The 14,826-nt window shown below is 35.5% G+C and overlaps 5 protein-coding genes across 6 annotated transcripts; 2 read left to right on the top strand and 3 right to left on the bottom strand.

The window, feature by feature from the left end:
• The first annotated feature begins 2,573 nt into the window (after window positions 1–2,573).
• Window positions 2,574–5,175, top strand: Cog4 (conserved oligomeric Golgi complex subunit 4). The gene has a single exon (XM_014235071.3). The coding sequence runs from the start codon at window positions 2,788–2,790 to the stop codon at window positions 5,071–5,073; it is 2,286 nt and encodes a 761-aa protein (XP_014090546.1). The 5' UTR covers window positions 2,574–2,787; the 3' UTR covers window positions 5,074–5,175.
• LOC106617724 (uncharacterized) lies at window positions 5,170–7,174 on the bottom strand. The gene is made up of 2 exons (XM_036357536.2): window positions 7,026–7,174; window positions 5,170–6,776 (listed from the first exon to the last, which is right to left on the bottom strand). Exon 2 carries the CDS (start codon window positions 6,195–6,197, stop codon window positions 5,859–5,861), a length of 339 nt encoding a protein of 112 aa, XP_036213429.1. The 5' UTR covers window positions 6,198–6,776; window positions 7,026–7,174; the 3' UTR covers window positions 5,170–5,858.
• Window positions 7,175–7,470: 296 nt separating this feature from the next.
• On the top strand, window positions 7,471–8,394 carry LOC106617722 (G patch domain-containing protein 4). Its single transcript, XM_014235095.3, has one exon. The coding sequence runs from the start codon at window positions 7,561–7,563 to the stop codon at window positions 8,365–8,367; it is 807 nt and encodes a 268-aa protein (XP_014090570.1). The 5' UTR covers window positions 7,471–7,560; the 3' UTR covers window positions 8,368–8,394.
• A 269-nt stretch (window positions 8,395–8,663) lies between these two features.
• Window positions 8,664–9,876, bottom strand: LOC106617721 (probable rRNA-processing protein EBP2 homolog). The gene is made up of 3 exons (XM_014235094.3): window positions 9,703–9,876; window positions 9,560–9,643; window positions 8,664–9,501 (listed from the first exon to the last, which is right to left on the bottom strand). The coding sequence occupies exons 1-3, from the start codon at window positions 9,772–9,774 to the stop codon at window positions 8,734–8,736; spliced, it is 924 nt and encodes a 307-aa protein (XP_014090569.1). The 5' UTR covers window positions 9,775–9,876; the 3' UTR covers window positions 8,664–8,733.
• Window positions 9,877–11,889: 2,013 nt separating this feature from the next.
• On the bottom strand, window positions 11,890–14,767 carry ATPsynC (ATP synthase, subunit C). 2 transcript variants are annotated; one of them, XM_014235097.3, is made up of 4 exons: window positions 14,627–14,767; window positions 13,829–13,941; window positions 12,782–12,986; window positions 11,890–12,200 (listed from the first exon to the last, which is right to left on the bottom strand). In XM_014235097.3, exons 2-4 carry the CDS (start codon window positions 13,874–13,876, stop codon window positions 12,037–12,039), a joined length of 417 nt encoding a protein of 138 aa, XP_014090572.1. In that variant the 5' UTR covers window positions 13,877–13,941; window positions 14,627–14,767; the 3' UTR covers window positions 11,890–12,036. The 2 variants fall into 2 exon arrangements, with proteins under 2 accessions (XP_014090572.1, XP_014090571.1); XM_014235096.3 differs by lacking the exon at window positions 14,627–14,767 and adding an exon at window positions 14,195–14,350.
• Window positions 14,768–14,826: the final 59 nt, after the last annotated feature.

Here is a 14,826-nt window from a genome sequence, read left to right as displayed (position 1 = left end):
GTGACCGACGCAAAACCGTGAAACGTATCAGCTGATACAACCTATTTATTTATATTATATTTAATTTAAATTTTTTATAACATTTATCAATTTTAAAAATGGAGTTAAGTCCCCGGGTGCGGATGGTATCCTTCCAGCTTTTCTGCAACAGGGGGAGCAGGTGCTACAGCCACCTTGTTCGGCTGATGAGGGATAGCCTTGCGCTGGCATATATCCCAGAACCATGGCGCACTGCAAGGGTGATCTTCATACCCAAACTAGGAATTAAGGACTACTCATTGGCGAAATCTTGTAGGCCTATCAGCCTTACTTCCTTCCTACTTAAGAGTATGGAAAAGATCATAGACCACGAAATACGATCGAAGGTGCTGAAGGCTACACCGCTTCATGCGAAGCAACATGCCTACAAAGCGGGCAGATCAACAAACACTGCTCTGTACCAGCTAACCTCAGAGATCCAGAATTCGTTAGATGGGGGCGAGGCGATGTTATGCGCCTTCCTTGACATCGAAGGTGCCTTTAACAATACGTCTCATGAAAGCGTGTCAAGAGCACTGGAGAAAAGGAGTGTGGCAGCACCAGTGCGCAGATGGATTGAAGCCGTACTGCGCTCTAGGGACACTAAAATTCGTCTGGGCACAACAAGAGGTTGCCCACAGGGTGGAGTGGTATCCCCCCTACTTTGGAGCCTAGTTGTGGACGATCTCCTTGAGCGGCTGATAGGGAAGGTAATCTCATCCCAGCAGATGAAGGCGCTAAGTGAGGAAATACCACTAGCCCTTCTCCTAAGGGATAGCATTACCAAAGTAGTAAACTTCAACAGGAAGTTCAAAGTTACCCTTGGCAGCAAGTCTGAATGGAATAATTCATCACTGGACCTACTGCTAAGGGAAAGCACTATCAAGTGGTATACCGACGGGTCGAAAACGGAGGAGGGGATTGGTGAAGGGGTCGCTGGGCCAAGCACCAAACTCTCCATTCCCATGGGAAGTTTCCCGAGCATCTTCCAAGCCGAGGTCTATGCTATAAGTCGGTGTGTAGGGATAAACCTCCAACGCAACTATCGCAATAAAAGTATTGCTATACTTAGCGATAGCCAGGCGACACTAAGTGCGATCTCTGCCTATGAGGTCAGATCTCTTTTAGTGCTGGAAGAACGGCTGAACAGCCTATCAGAACACAACCGAGTGCATCTTATTTGGGTGCCTGGCCACAGGGGTATAGCCGGGAACGAACTGGCTGACGAGCTGGCCCGCTCTGCGGCCTCTACAAAAATGAACCATTCATAGCGGTTGGTCCACATACAATTAAAGAGCTCCTCCGTAGGGAGGAAAGAGTAGGTAGGGAGACACATTGGCAACAGCTGCAGGGCATGCACCATGCCAGACTGCTAATGGGGGGTTACGACCTCAAACGGTTCAAAACCATAATTAATCTCCCGAGGAACAAATTCCGGCTACTTGTCGCGTTCTACACCGGCCACTGCAGGATTAAGAAGCACCTTTTCAACATGGGCATAGCCTCTTCTGCAAACTGCCGGTTCTGCGACATAGAGCCGGAAACCCCTGAACATCTGCTGATGAACTGCACAGCAGTCTGCAGACGCAGAATCAAGGCCCTGGGATCCATGTTTCCACACAGGGATTGTATCGCCTCACTAGCACCCAGCAGAATTTTGGAATTTGTCAACATGCTGGGCCTAGATGATACGATATGACTTAGGGGAGGGCACAATAGACCATAGGTCGCGGTGCATACCTCAAAATTAATCTATCTATCTTTTACTTTTAATATTTACATAAAATGTTAAGCTGCTTTCATATTTATTTCTTTTAACATTATGTTAAAAAAATTTAAGTAAAAAAAATTTACGGGCTTCGAATAATTCCCGAAAGTTTAGAAAATTCCCGCCATACATTTGGCCTTGAAAATATTAATAACGGGTATTCAATACATTCTGGTGGATTAGGAAATTCTCGTCGGGCAGGTATGTTCAAGCTGATATAGCGTAAGTTTGAGCTATTGGACCGTTCACAAATTTTATGAGGATGAAAATCTATGTGAACATTAGTAATGTGCAAACTCCATCTAGGATAAATACATGGATATCCATGGTCTCCATTGGCAATATTACTAGTTCAGATTTTTAACAATCTTTGAGAAGCCCTTTTAGCAAAAGAAACATTTAAATAGGTAACAAAAACGAAACTTATATATATAGGATTATTACTTGAATTATCATTATATTGTAACGGATTACTCGATAAACCGTCTACCTGTAACTCACTCTTGAGTTCGATCACTGGATTGTTAAATAAAAGTCCCAATTTAATGGCTACACACTTATCTTTATTTCTAATTCCAACAACTTAACACTTATTGCTCGTTATTCGAGCTTACAACTTTTGGCTTATGTCTCAATTGTTCTTCCGGCAGCCCTTATATAGTAAATCTGTAACAAAACATTGCTTCTAGAACATTCTGGCAACTACGAATTCGCTAACTAGTTGCTTCTGGCAGTAATCGTTCATTCGATTTTGTTCTATCATCTATGTTCGTCGCAATATTGTGTAATTATTCTTTATTCCCTCCAATGGGTTAACTAAAATGCAACAATGCTAAGCTGTATTGATAAATCGATAACCGATTTCGAGTCTACAGAATTAATCAGAATTGTTTACGTTATTGACACGACATAGATTAAAATTTAATTGTGTCCTTTTAAAACTACAATAGTATTGTTATTATATATATTGAAATTAAACAACAAAAATCAATTAAGAAACAATGCTTTCTTCTACGGATATCAGTGAAACAGATAATATGCAATCAGTTTTAAAGAAAATACAAGACGAAGAGGATGGGATTAATTCCAATTTACAAAACCTGCTTTCCAAGCAAACAATTTTGGACTCAAAAATGAATGCAATTTGTTATTTCCTGGGTGCCTTAAACACAGTAAGCACAGACTCTAAAAAGTTAAGCACACAAATTTCTCATACGTCCGATTTAGCTAAATCTGTTAGTGCTAAAGTACGTTCTGTAGACATGGCACGGAGTAGGGCATCTGAATGCCAGAAGCGTGTTCACGATTTGATAGATCTGCAACTTTGTAGTCAAGGTGTTTTGAATGCCCTTGAAGAGGAAGATTATGAAAAGGGATCTGCACTTATTGGACGCTTTTTATCAATTGATCAAAATGTTCTACGGCGTACTGCTGGTGACGTCGGATCAAACGGTTCGGTTACATCTGTAAGTGATGCAGTCGATACACTGGAAAAGGCTACTGAGAAAATGCGAAAGCTTGTAGTTATCCGTTTTGACGAAGCGGTTAATAAAGATGACTTAGCATCCGTTGAACGTTTTTTGAAATTGTTCCCATTATTAGGTATGCATCAGGATGGCATTGAAAAGTTTGGCAAATACATTTGTTTGAAATTAGCGCTAAAATGTGAAAAAGAACTGCGATCATCTTTGGATATTGCAAAGGCAGAGAATCGCTTATCAGTCGCATTTGCGGACACCTTAACAATATTGCTTGAAAATTTCGCTAGAGTAATTGAAGTGAACAAACCTATTATAGAGACCTACTATGGATCTGGTTATCTTCTTATCTTGGCCACATTACTACAAAATGAATGTGATTTAGAGGTGAAGAACGTAATTTTAGAATTTAATAAAAATAGGCGTATTCCAGATCTAATTCAACAAATTAACGAATATAATCGTTTAATAGGTGGCAGCATGCCTTCCCTTATTCAATTTCAAAAACAATCATTAAACTCTGATAAACCACAACCTAAAGATATAGATGCTTTAATATTGGAATTGACAATAATGCATTCTCGTGCTGAATTGTACTTCAGATTTTTGAGGCGTAAAGTTAATTCGGACATTGAGGCAAGTGACAAACACCCCATTGAAAAAGAACAGCAACTTCAACGATTATCAACCACACTAAATAATTCAGACCTTAGCCGCAAAATGCAGGAGATACTAAGCACTTATCTTCTCTTCGAAAGGCATTTCATGGAGGAAAGTGTGTATAAAGCTATAATTTTAGATACATTCGAGGGCGGTCAACAATGTTCCTCTATGGTAGATGATGTTTTCTATATTTTGCGAAAATGTATTCGTCGATCGTTAACAACACAATCAGTAAATGGATTATGTGCAGTAATTAATAACACCGCTTCCTGTTTATGTAACTTCATAAGTGCATTGAAAATTCCATTAAAAAATGGATATCCTTCTGGTTACACAGATTTGGCTTATAGTGCAATACAAAGTGCTGTGCAACATGGCAAATTACAATCAAGCGACAGTGAAAAAGCACGCAGCAATTTTATAAATCGATTGAATAATGCCGATATGTCAACGGAATTCCTTGAAACATTGTGGGAAACAGTGGAACAAGATATTAAAAATACATTCCCCTCTTTATCAGTTACAGAGCAGCGAATCGTAGATAGCTGCATATCAGAATTAAGAACTGTGAGGGATTCTTTGAAGGCCTGTGTAAATTTCGGCATGACACAATTGAGGTCCAGTGCAATTAAGCCCCGCTTAAATCCCTGGATTGATCAATTCTTCAATTATAGCCATATATTATCCGAAGAAGAACTAGCTGACTACGAAGCTGGAGAAACTTTTATCCAAACACTTATTGTGCAACTCGATTCATTTTTAAGTCAATTTAAAAATGTACTAACACCACGAAACTTTGACGCTTTTGTTAGCATTTTGGCATCAGATACAACATCTAGACTAGAGAGGGCTGTCAAGAAATCGTCATTTAACCGCCTGGGAGGTCTTATACTCGACCAGGAGATTCGTGCCCTCAGCTCATATTTAACTGGCGTCACATCATGGTCCGTGCGCGATAAAATGACACGTCTAACGCAGATAGCGACAATCTTAAATCTAGAAAAAGTTGAAGAGCTTTCAGATTATTGGGGTCCGGATAACGATAATGAGTCTCCTTCTTGGCGTTTAACGCCTCAAGAAGTGCGAACATTATTAGCATTACGTATCGATTTTCGCATAGATGACATTAAGCGCATTAAATTATAAGCGCTTAAAATTTAATATCTATATACTTTATATTACATTTAAAATACTTTAAAAAAATATCCGCATAATATAAATATAAATAAAAAGAAATAAAAATTTTAATATTACATATTTATTTAATAATATCTATTATAAATTTGAGCATTTCATATGTACGTATATGTAGATTCACTTTTTACTTTTTTCCAAGTTCAAAGTTCACATCAAGACGAGCTGAATATTTCGTGCTATCCGTATCAAAATTGTTTTTGCTATGGACCAACTTAATTCCTCCATCAACAGACGTTTTACTATCTGCACTGCGCCAAAGGTTTGCTAATGCTTCTAGCGATAAGTCCGTATTTTGTTGACGGCTGTCGTGATCAGCGGTTAATGTTAGATCCAATTGACGATGATATCTTTTAAGAAGCTCTAGATGTAATTTTTCTTCATACAACTTTTGACGGAGTGCTTCAGAATTCATCAGCATTATTATAAAAATATATGCTGAGATTAACCCTCTCATTGTTTTTCAAAGATATCCCAGTATTCGAAATAACACTCTTAGATTGAAAGACCATCGGACAATGCATATAATTTATGTAGGACATCTTATCTCTACATTGATAACGGTGATGGCAATTTAACATAAATATGTGTATGTACTATTATTTTTTAATTGATCATGCAAACTTATGTGAATGTACAAGTATGTATATTATTATAAATATATTATATTATATTTTAAATTGTTTAAAAAGTATATTAATGTCGAAACTCAAATAATTTGGAAACGTTTTACGAAATCACTTTTTTCTATAGTCGTGATGAACATGTAAACGTCCTGAAAAACGTGTATTTCCGGAATTCAAAGAATTGCTGTGGTGTATCACTTTGGCTGACCCATCGATCTGTGTTTTACTATCAGCACTACGCCATAAATTGGCTATCGCTTCTAGAGCTATTTCTGTTTCGTCGTTATTCTCATCATGTTCAGCTGACAAATTTATATCGATTTGACGACGAGCTCTTTGTGAAGACTTCATTTGCATAGTTTCAGCATCGGTTCTCCGTATTATCATACACAGTATGGGAATTACATTACCATATAAAAAAAGTAGAAATACCAATAACTTCATATCCATAGTAACCCAAAGTATATCAACTTATATATAGTAAATATATGAAACGTGCCTACAAAAAGCCGCTTATCGGTTCGCTAATAATCAATGACTAAAATAGCTACTACGCGCAAGCCAAGCTCACGGTAGAATAATACGTATACTTACATTTAGAAGAAGAGTGCGGTTTTAATTCTACGATTAATATATTTTTACTCCAGAATTACATGTACATTCTCACCCCATTTCTGCCCTATATACTTATGTATATACATACACCCCGATTCACTTGAACAGGTACATATTCTATTTCTAAGATACGAGCCTATAGCCCTCGCGGCTATGGTGGTATGTGATCACTGTAAAACTGTAGCCTTTCGTCCTTCCGTTGAGCATTTAGAGGTGTTATTTTTAAGTTTTTTTGCACCAGATGCTCACAACTTTTTACTACCATTCTCACAGTGAATCCACTTTTCGCCTTTATTTTTGCTGTAGTCAATCGATTTTGGAAGCAATAGTTCGCGCAGAAAGGCCTTGATCCGCAAAAGCTTCAATATTGACATTTTTGACATCAGAAAGCTTGTCCCATATTCACTAAAAGACCTGAAATCGTTCCAAATCCAAATGTACATACTTATATACCTATTCAAGTGATGCAAATTTAAAAGCACATTTTTTGGACTGTTCATCAAAACTTCGTATATAAACTAAATTATGAAAGGTATATTTTTCATTTTCACAACATTTGTTCCAATTATGTCCGTCTTAAACCAAATCAAAACGGAGCTTCCGCGATGTCTAAATGAACAGATATAGGCTCGTATCTTAAAAATAAAATACTTATGTACGTACTCAAGTGAATGCGAGTGTACATATGTATGTATGTACTTATGTACATATTTTGTATAAACAATAGTATAGTTTGAAGTAAAATCTTTCTAAATTAATAAATTTAAAAAAGCCTACAAGTAGCCAAAGAATCAGCTGTCCTATGTGTGTGAAACAGACGTGATCACCTGATCGAATATGCCTTTTTTTGACACAGAGTTTTAAATAAAAGGTATAGTTTAACAATTTGCACTTAAAATGCAAATATCTCGAAAACTATAAGTTTCCGGCGGCAATTATTATATATATTCCTGATCTGGATCTCATTTATCCAACCATATCCCTCTTAACCCTTAAGGATTGGTTACATGTAGATTTATACAATGGTATATACGTTCTCTGACTATGGATAATATAAATCATAATTTTAAAATATTGTATAAAAAACCTTTCTTTGTGTAGATTTTAATATTATCTGGCAACACTCCTTCACTACCTGTATCATGAAATAGTGCACGTTCTTGGCTCAAATAGGATTAAATAAACAATAAAGTTTCGAATGGATTTTGCTCGTAAAATATTGAATAAATATGGATGGAAAGAAGGAGAAGGCTTAGGAAAACATAACAATGGCATTGTTAAACCCTTGAAAGCTAGTATGAAATTTGACAATGCTGGACTTGGCTCTGATCAAGCAGCCAAAGATTTCAATAATCATTGGTGGGAACGCGTTTTCAACGAGGCCGCAGAAAATGTTGATGTGAGAACGACCAAAAATGGTGTAAGTGTGGACCTAAAAAACAAAGCTGAGAGTGTAGAAATATCTACAAAGGAATACTCGGTAAAAAAATTGAAAAAAGCCAAGGATCAAAGTTACCCAAATGACAACCGATATGATAATTTTCTACAATCAGCCACACTTACAAAATCGGGCGATGAAATTGAAAATCCCAACAAAATAGCTGTAGCCGACATATCCGTTAAGAAATACAAACCTTTAACAGACGAGGAGTTATTTCGTGCATGTGGGGGAAGAACCGCTCATAAAGGAGCACGACATGGTTTAAAATTAAGTGGAAAACTATCTCGTATAGAACAGCAGGAGCAAGAACTTTTGGCTAAAATGGAAGAAAAAATAAAGAAATCCACGAAAAAGGATTTCAATAAAAAATCTGATGTTTTAATTAATGCGGCATATGAAGAACCGAAGAAGAAGAAAAATAAAGGAGTCGCGGTACAGGAGTTACCTGTTTTAAATTTATGTAAAGAAATGAATTCTTTAACTAAATTAAAGAAAAATGAACGGAAAGATATTCCTGAAAATAGCCACATAAACGTTGATGTAAGCACCAAAAAAAAAAAATAGTGACTACCGATATTGTTCGAGAAGAAGTTCTAGATGTAAATGAAATCACGATTCATAATTCTGTCTGTTCGAACCGGAATAAAAAGCGAAAAGAAAGCTCCATAGACCCATATATGACATCTGAAAAAAACCAAAATTCGTCAAAGAACAAAAAAAAGCTGAATACAGAAGACCATATAGGTGATGAGCTTCATGTTATAAGCAATGAAGATATATCAACTAAAACAGAGAGTAACAAAAAAAAAGGAAAAAAAAGAAATTCCATTAAATAATAGTGATAAATAAAAAAGTATACATACATATGATTTTAACTTTTATATCTATTGTTTAATATAATAGGCCTAGACTATGAATATTAAAAATATATTATTTCTGTGATTTGGATCTCAATCGGCGTGATTTTCCTAGCCGTTTGTTTCCACTGCTCGAAGCTTTTGCGCCTTTCCTAAAATTTTTCACTTTTTCGAATCCGCCGGCAGAGGATTTTGTGTTTCGTTTTTGGCCCTTCTTTTTACCACCAAACCCAAACTTCTTATTACGTTGTTTCCGCTTATCTGTTGATTTTTTCTTTTGTGATTCTAAAGCCTTAGCATCCTCCAAGAAGTCAAGATTTTTCAATTTGCCTTTTCGGAATTTCTTCAACTTATCCAACATATCTTTCTTTTCCATTTCCCGCTGTACTTTTGTTTGTTTTGCAAGTAATTTGCCCATTTTACGTTGTTCACGTATTTGCTTGATACGTTCCGACTTAGCTTGACCCTCTTGCTTGGCCATAAGATTAGCACGTACCTTTTGCATATGTTCGTCAGATTTAGCCATTTCAGCAAAATAGTCATCGGGACGACGCGTAACAACCTCCGCAGAATGTAAAAGTTGTATTCCCTCCAATACGGCGGCCTGTGCTTGGCGATGAAATAGCATTTCACGTTTAAAGTCATTTAGTATAGGATCTTCGTCCGGACGCACATATGGAATTTTAGCGTTGCCTTTAAACATATTAACACGCTTCTGCTCATGTTTCTCTAACTGCACGACTAATTCAGGTGCCAGTGGAGCCAAATCATTTACCATATCCATTCTTTCTATCCATGGCAAATCTAGTTTAATTTCATCTGTTTTGGCTAGCAGTTTTGGCTATAAAAATTTCTATGATTAAAATTATTTGTATAACAATCAGTTGTCCATTACTTACGATATTGTTGACTTTCTCTCTTCCTGAGCTGAACTCTATGTTCAAACCCGGTTTAAGGTCGCCACGAGCAAAGGCTTCTTGAAGCTATTGAAAATATTGTATTTCACTTACAAGATTATTAAAATTTTTCATATTTCACTTACCTCTTCGTCTGAATTATCATCCGAATAATATTCGGAATCGGTTTCAGCTTCCAGTTGCGGTTTTCTCTTCATTTTTATTGTAAAGTTAATGTAGTTTGTAAAATAAAAAGATTAACAACAAATCCCACACGTGCACTAGTGTTCCGAATTGACAACTTCAAATAGACGTTTTACCAAATGAGATGCCACGTAGTTTCACATTTTATATATATTTTGTGTAATTAAGGTAAACTAAAAGCAACTGTATCATTCGGCTACCGATGCCAATGGTACCATACTGTTTTTTTTATAAATATATCAAATATTCACAAATGGTAGAATTCCTTATATTCCTATAATTCCGTCGAATAATAGTTCTTCATATATGAATCAATCGATCGTTATTCTATCAAAATTTTATTAGTGAACTACAGAATTCTCAATTGAAATATGTGCATTACACATATGGAGTTGAACTTTTAACCTCCTCTTCCATTAATCGCTCATAGAGGAGCTCCCAGTAGATTTAGATAATTTTCACTTCACTTACATATCTAAAATTTCTTCAGTCTTAGGGAACGTAAATTTGATTACATTTGACCGAATACCTTAATTCATATAATCTAAAAAAATACCAAATATAAGTCCTGCGTGCAATCAATCCCCACATGGCTCTAACCACCTCTGCATGCCCAATGAATCCCATTAATGTTGTTGTTGTAGCGGCAGAAAACCTTCCTGAAATAAATATGAAGAACGCTGCCAAGTAGACAGTCCTTGTGCGGATAAAAATCCGGATCCGTTTCGGGTACGTAGACCCGACTGCCTTTATGGTCCGACCCTGTCGAAACAGCAAATTTACCGTTAGATAACTTCGATACCTGAATCCTACCACCCAAGCGGGGCTTAGATAGCTGCTACAACAACATTGATTTGAGCTATTGTGTTAACAACGCTTCTTCTTTTACTGACGAGAAATCATTACTTAAAACATTTTGACAATCAACAAACCGTTCTCCTAACATGGTTGTAAATAGTTACTACAACAACAAAGAGGATGGATTTTTGATACATCCAGACACTGCACACTTCGTTTTCAAGAATGTTCAAACAGGGAACTTTAAAACTGGTATAAAATCAATATATTGCTTTTTATTGTATCATAGCGATAAAACTCATATACATATGTAGATTTTTAATTACCAAAATAAAAAATTAAACCAAGGGCAGTACAATTTACAATGGGTCCTTAGTTGAATGTAAATCTGTGCCCTTTCCGATACTGTAATTAGGATTGTCGTAAGAATGGTGAAAATGACATGTGTACTGCAACATCTCCTTTTCGAATAATCAATACTCAAATTCAATCGGTTCTTGTTTTATCTAATACTCAGCCATACCTACAGTACCGACTCGTAAACTACAAAGCAATCGAACGACAAATTCATCGTTGGCGTAAGACTGCCGAGTCTTACAACTACCAGTTAAAAACGTAAAATTATGATCTTTCATACTTATTAAATGAAACTAGTATTTTCTCCAGTCAATAATTCCATCTTTTTTATTCAGGATCTACTTTATGTTACAATTTGTGTGCAAATAAATGTTTTTATCAGCATTATCATAATAAGGACTCAATTCTTTTATTTGTAGATATAATTATTTAAGAAATGCGTTGCAACAACGTATACAGTACAGAATGCACGAACAACTTCTTAAATTCAGTTGAGTAGGAAACATCTTTTAGCGTCAATAAAAATCACATACGGAAAACCCAACTTCAGATAAAAACTAATTAATTTTCATTCCATGATTGCATCGAATCTTTCCTGCATTCCTAGTTTTTAACGAGAGCGCTGACAGGGCAAACACGACCCTACATCATGGCATTGAAGCTAAACCTATGGTATGATGAACGACTAATCGCAACTTTAAATTACTTCTGGATTTCATTTAAATTATGGTTCCACTTGCGAGAAATAATAGCTGTAGACTTAAGTATTCGTATGTGATTTTAATTGAAATGTTCCATATCGCTAAAATGATTCGGGATCAAAACGAATGCCCAAGCAGGTGTTTCGATCTGTTGACTAACTATTTTCGATCCGGCGCTTAACTTTTCTGATACTTTTCGTTCGCAATATATTTCTGCTAATTCAGTTTTTCGGTTAGGATGGTTTTTCGCTTGGATTTAACGTATTTTGCACATTTAAAGTTTTTTATCATAGTATTTTTATTTTCGTTTTAAACTTAAATAAACGTGTTTTTATTCTTGGATGTTTTTTAAAAACAATAAATGGTGTAGCTGATGTTACTGCTATTACTGTTGTTTATAAACTTTCAATGACATACACTTTAGAAAGCGAAGAGCAGCAAGAAGGCCATCATAAGACAGAAAAGACCCATAGCTTCAGACAAGGCGAAACCTAAAATAGCATATGAGAACAACTGCTGTTTCAACGATGGATTTCTGGCATAACCAATGATGAGGGAACCGAACACTGTTCCGATACCAGCACCTGTTTATATTGGAAGTTTTGCAATTGAAAAAAATTAACGTTAAACTTTTTTTTTTCAACTTAAGCGAAAGAAAGTTGTAGACGTACTATTACTATTTATTTTTGTTGCAAATGCAGTCAGTAACAGATTAGTCTGAATTGAGTTCTGCATAGAATGCAGCAAGCACATCGCACTAAAATTGCTGGTCACAAAGGATTTCAATGAATGCTCAACCAACCCGTAAGCACGACGAGCATTCATATTTTCTTGTTCCTTTGCCTCTTAATTATACAAGTTTCCTGCTAGAAAATGCATAGGTTTAAGTTCACACGCACCACAGCATGTTTTGATTTGAACTTTGACCAACTCTCAGACCTTCCCGAGGCAATATTAGAGTAATTAACATTCTTCCGATTCAACTACAAACTCTTTAGCTAAAAGTTGCAGAAGATATCGGTAGAAAATACTCGTATGTGTGCCCCAGATGCTAGATTGTAACTGACTGATAACAAACAAATGTTATTTACAGTAATAATGACAATGCTACAAATTTCTTTCGCTACTTATATCACGAGAAATTGTTTACTCTTCCAATACTAACCAGAACCGGCAACACCGACTGTTGCAGCACCAGCACCAATGAATTTGGCAGCAGAATCGATGTCACGAGTGACTGGAGAGGTCTGGAATGACCTAATTTGTGGCAGTAAAGCAACGGGCGATGTGTTCTGAGCTGCCAAGGATTGGCTCTGGCTAATCACAGCGCTGCTCAATGGTCGCAAGTATTGCTTTGAACCGTTAAGGAGCTGTAAAAGAAGAAGAAATATCATATAAAAAATAGGAACTAATAAAAATGTATTATATTACAAGCGTCGTTTTTTTTAAATTTATTCAAGAGTAACAAAAATAAATAGTTACTCTCATTTCCTTAATATACATATGTACATATGCCTGTGTCTTTACTTTGTAAATTTACATTACAATTATTACAAATATATTTTTATATCTTGTATTGAATGTTTACTGTTATCTATTTATTATATAATATATACATACTCTAATTATGCAAGATTAAGGTGTAAAATAATCGTTTCGTAGTATAACAAATAATAATAAATTTTGTTAAAAAAATTAATATTGCCTTTTATAACTGCATAAAATGATATACTCCGTTAACATAAAAATAATTTTGTTCATACATATCTAATTTGTTTGGTAGGCAATTCGCTTTCTTCATAGCAGTCATTTGTTCTAACCTCAATCGTAACTAGACGTTTGTAGTTATACAATAAGGCATGTTGTTCAATATAAATAAACTTCTGCTGTCACAAGAGAGGCATAAACATAAGGCAACGGATAATCTCAGAATTATTAAATACAGTATTCCATATTTACATATATTTTATAATAACCACAATTTTGAAAGGCTGCAACACCGCTACAACCTAACCTCAACTATTCTTATGTAATATTTCACCGCTAAGAAAATTCACCACACCTATCATACACTGATTAAAAAAGAAAAATCGATTTCTAATTTACACCTTATGTAATATAGAATATTAGATATTAATATACTTTATTCGTATCCTCCCTTTCTTTTATTAAACAAAACAGAAAAACTAATATTAATGAGATCAAAACTTACAGCGGTCCTGGCGACGGGGGCAATACGGGAGACTGTTGACACGAACATTTTGTATATATTAATTTGATGATGCTACGTGGATCAACCAGAAATTGAAGCTAGCGCACAGTGCTCTGAAAAAGAAAATATTAAAATTAATTTATAGTTATAAATTGAGAATTTTTAATGATTAATTGATATGACAGTTTTATATTTCTGTCGCACAATTTGGTTCACTACAGCTGCTCAGTTACGTAACTTGAACCATCTGTCAAATACGTAATTTTATGCAAGTGAAATAAAATTTTAATTCCAAAAGTAGAAAAAACTTCCTATTAGAAATAGTTTGCATATTTTACAATAAAATGTAGAAGATATATATTTTACAATTTATCTAAAGTCTTGATAGAGCCACAAAATTGCTTTCGTAACGTTGCGATGGTCTTCTTCCACTGACAAATTCACCGCTGCCATTCGTTGACGTTCGAAATCGTGTTGATTCGTTTCATTTTCATCTCACCGCGTTTCCCTATGATAGACATTTTTTCACACATGCACACTTTTAAGATGGCGGAGCAGTAACCGGAAAAATCACATTTCTTTGCACAGACCTATACACATTCAAAAATTATAATTTCTAATCTTCGATATAAAACACTTAGTTCTACTAATAATTTAATGAACTCTATTCAATTTTACAATTCGAAAACACTTTTATTTCACTTTTGGTCAATGATTATTCAATCAATGGGAGGAAGCAGAATATCAAAAATCTATCTCCAGAAACTGAAGAGATGCTAAATTTTTATGTGTACTCACTTCGAACAAACCCTTACAACAGTGGTCGACTTTCAAAATTGAATGGCGAATGAACGATTTTAGTTTCTTCCCTTCGGGTGGTGAAATTCCATGTGATGTTGGATGTGGTACTCTTACATAAATTCGAATTACCACATTGTGCAAACTGTCAAACTAAAAGCTCGTTTACACTGCCAAATAATAGTTACGAAATTCGTGCC

This window comes from Bactrocera oleae, chromosome 2 (genome assembly GCF_042242935.1).
Source record: "Bactrocera oleae isolate idBacOlea1 chromosome 2, idBacOlea1, whole genome shotgun sequence".
Lineage (NCBI taxonomy): Eukaryota > Metazoa > Arthropoda > Insecta > Diptera > Tephritidae > Bactrocera > Bactrocera oleae.
Note: the sequence above shows the minus strand (reverse complement) of the source record. Positions and strands in the feature narration are given on the sequence as shown.

Excerpts from the sequence above, each read along its gene's own strand:
- Cog4 (XM_014235071.3), top strand. The coding sequence starts at position 2,788 with ATGCTTTCTTCTACGGATATCAGTGAAACAGATAATATGCAATCAGTT.
- LOC106617724 (XM_036357536.2), bottom strand. The coding sequence starts at position 6,197 with ATGGATATGAAGTTATTGGTATTTCTACTTTTTTTATATGGTAATGTA.
- LOC106617722 (XM_014235095.3), top strand. The coding sequence starts at position 7,561 with ATGGATTTTGCTCGTAAAATATTGAATAAATATGGATGGAAAGAAGGA.
- LOC106617721 (XM_014235094.3), bottom strand. The coding sequence starts at position 9,774 with ATGAAGAGAAAACCGCAACTGGAAGCTGAAACCGATTCCGAATATTAT. Across the intron at positions 9,644-9,702 it reads ATGATAATTCAGACGAAGAG|CTTCAAGAAGCCTTTGCTCG; the intron begins GTAAGTGAAATA and ends TATTTTCAATAG. Across the intron at positions 9,502-9,559 it reads GAGAGAAAGTCAACAATATC|CCAAAACTGCTAGCCAAAAC; the intron begins GTAAGTAATGGA and ends AAATTTTTATAG.
- ATPsynC (XM_014235097.3), bottom strand. The coding sequence starts at position 13,876 with ATGTTCGTGTCAACAGTCTCCCGTATTGCCCCCGTCGCCAGGACCGCT. Across the intron at positions 12,987-13,828 it reads CCCCCGTCGCCAGGACCGCT|CTCCTTAACGGTTCAAAGCA; the intron begins GTAAGTTTTGAT and ends CTTCTTTTACAG. Across the intron at positions 12,201-12,781 it reads AGTCGGTGTTGCCGGTTCTG|GTGCTGGTATCGGAACAGTG; the intron begins GTTAGTATTGGA and ends CAATATAAACAG.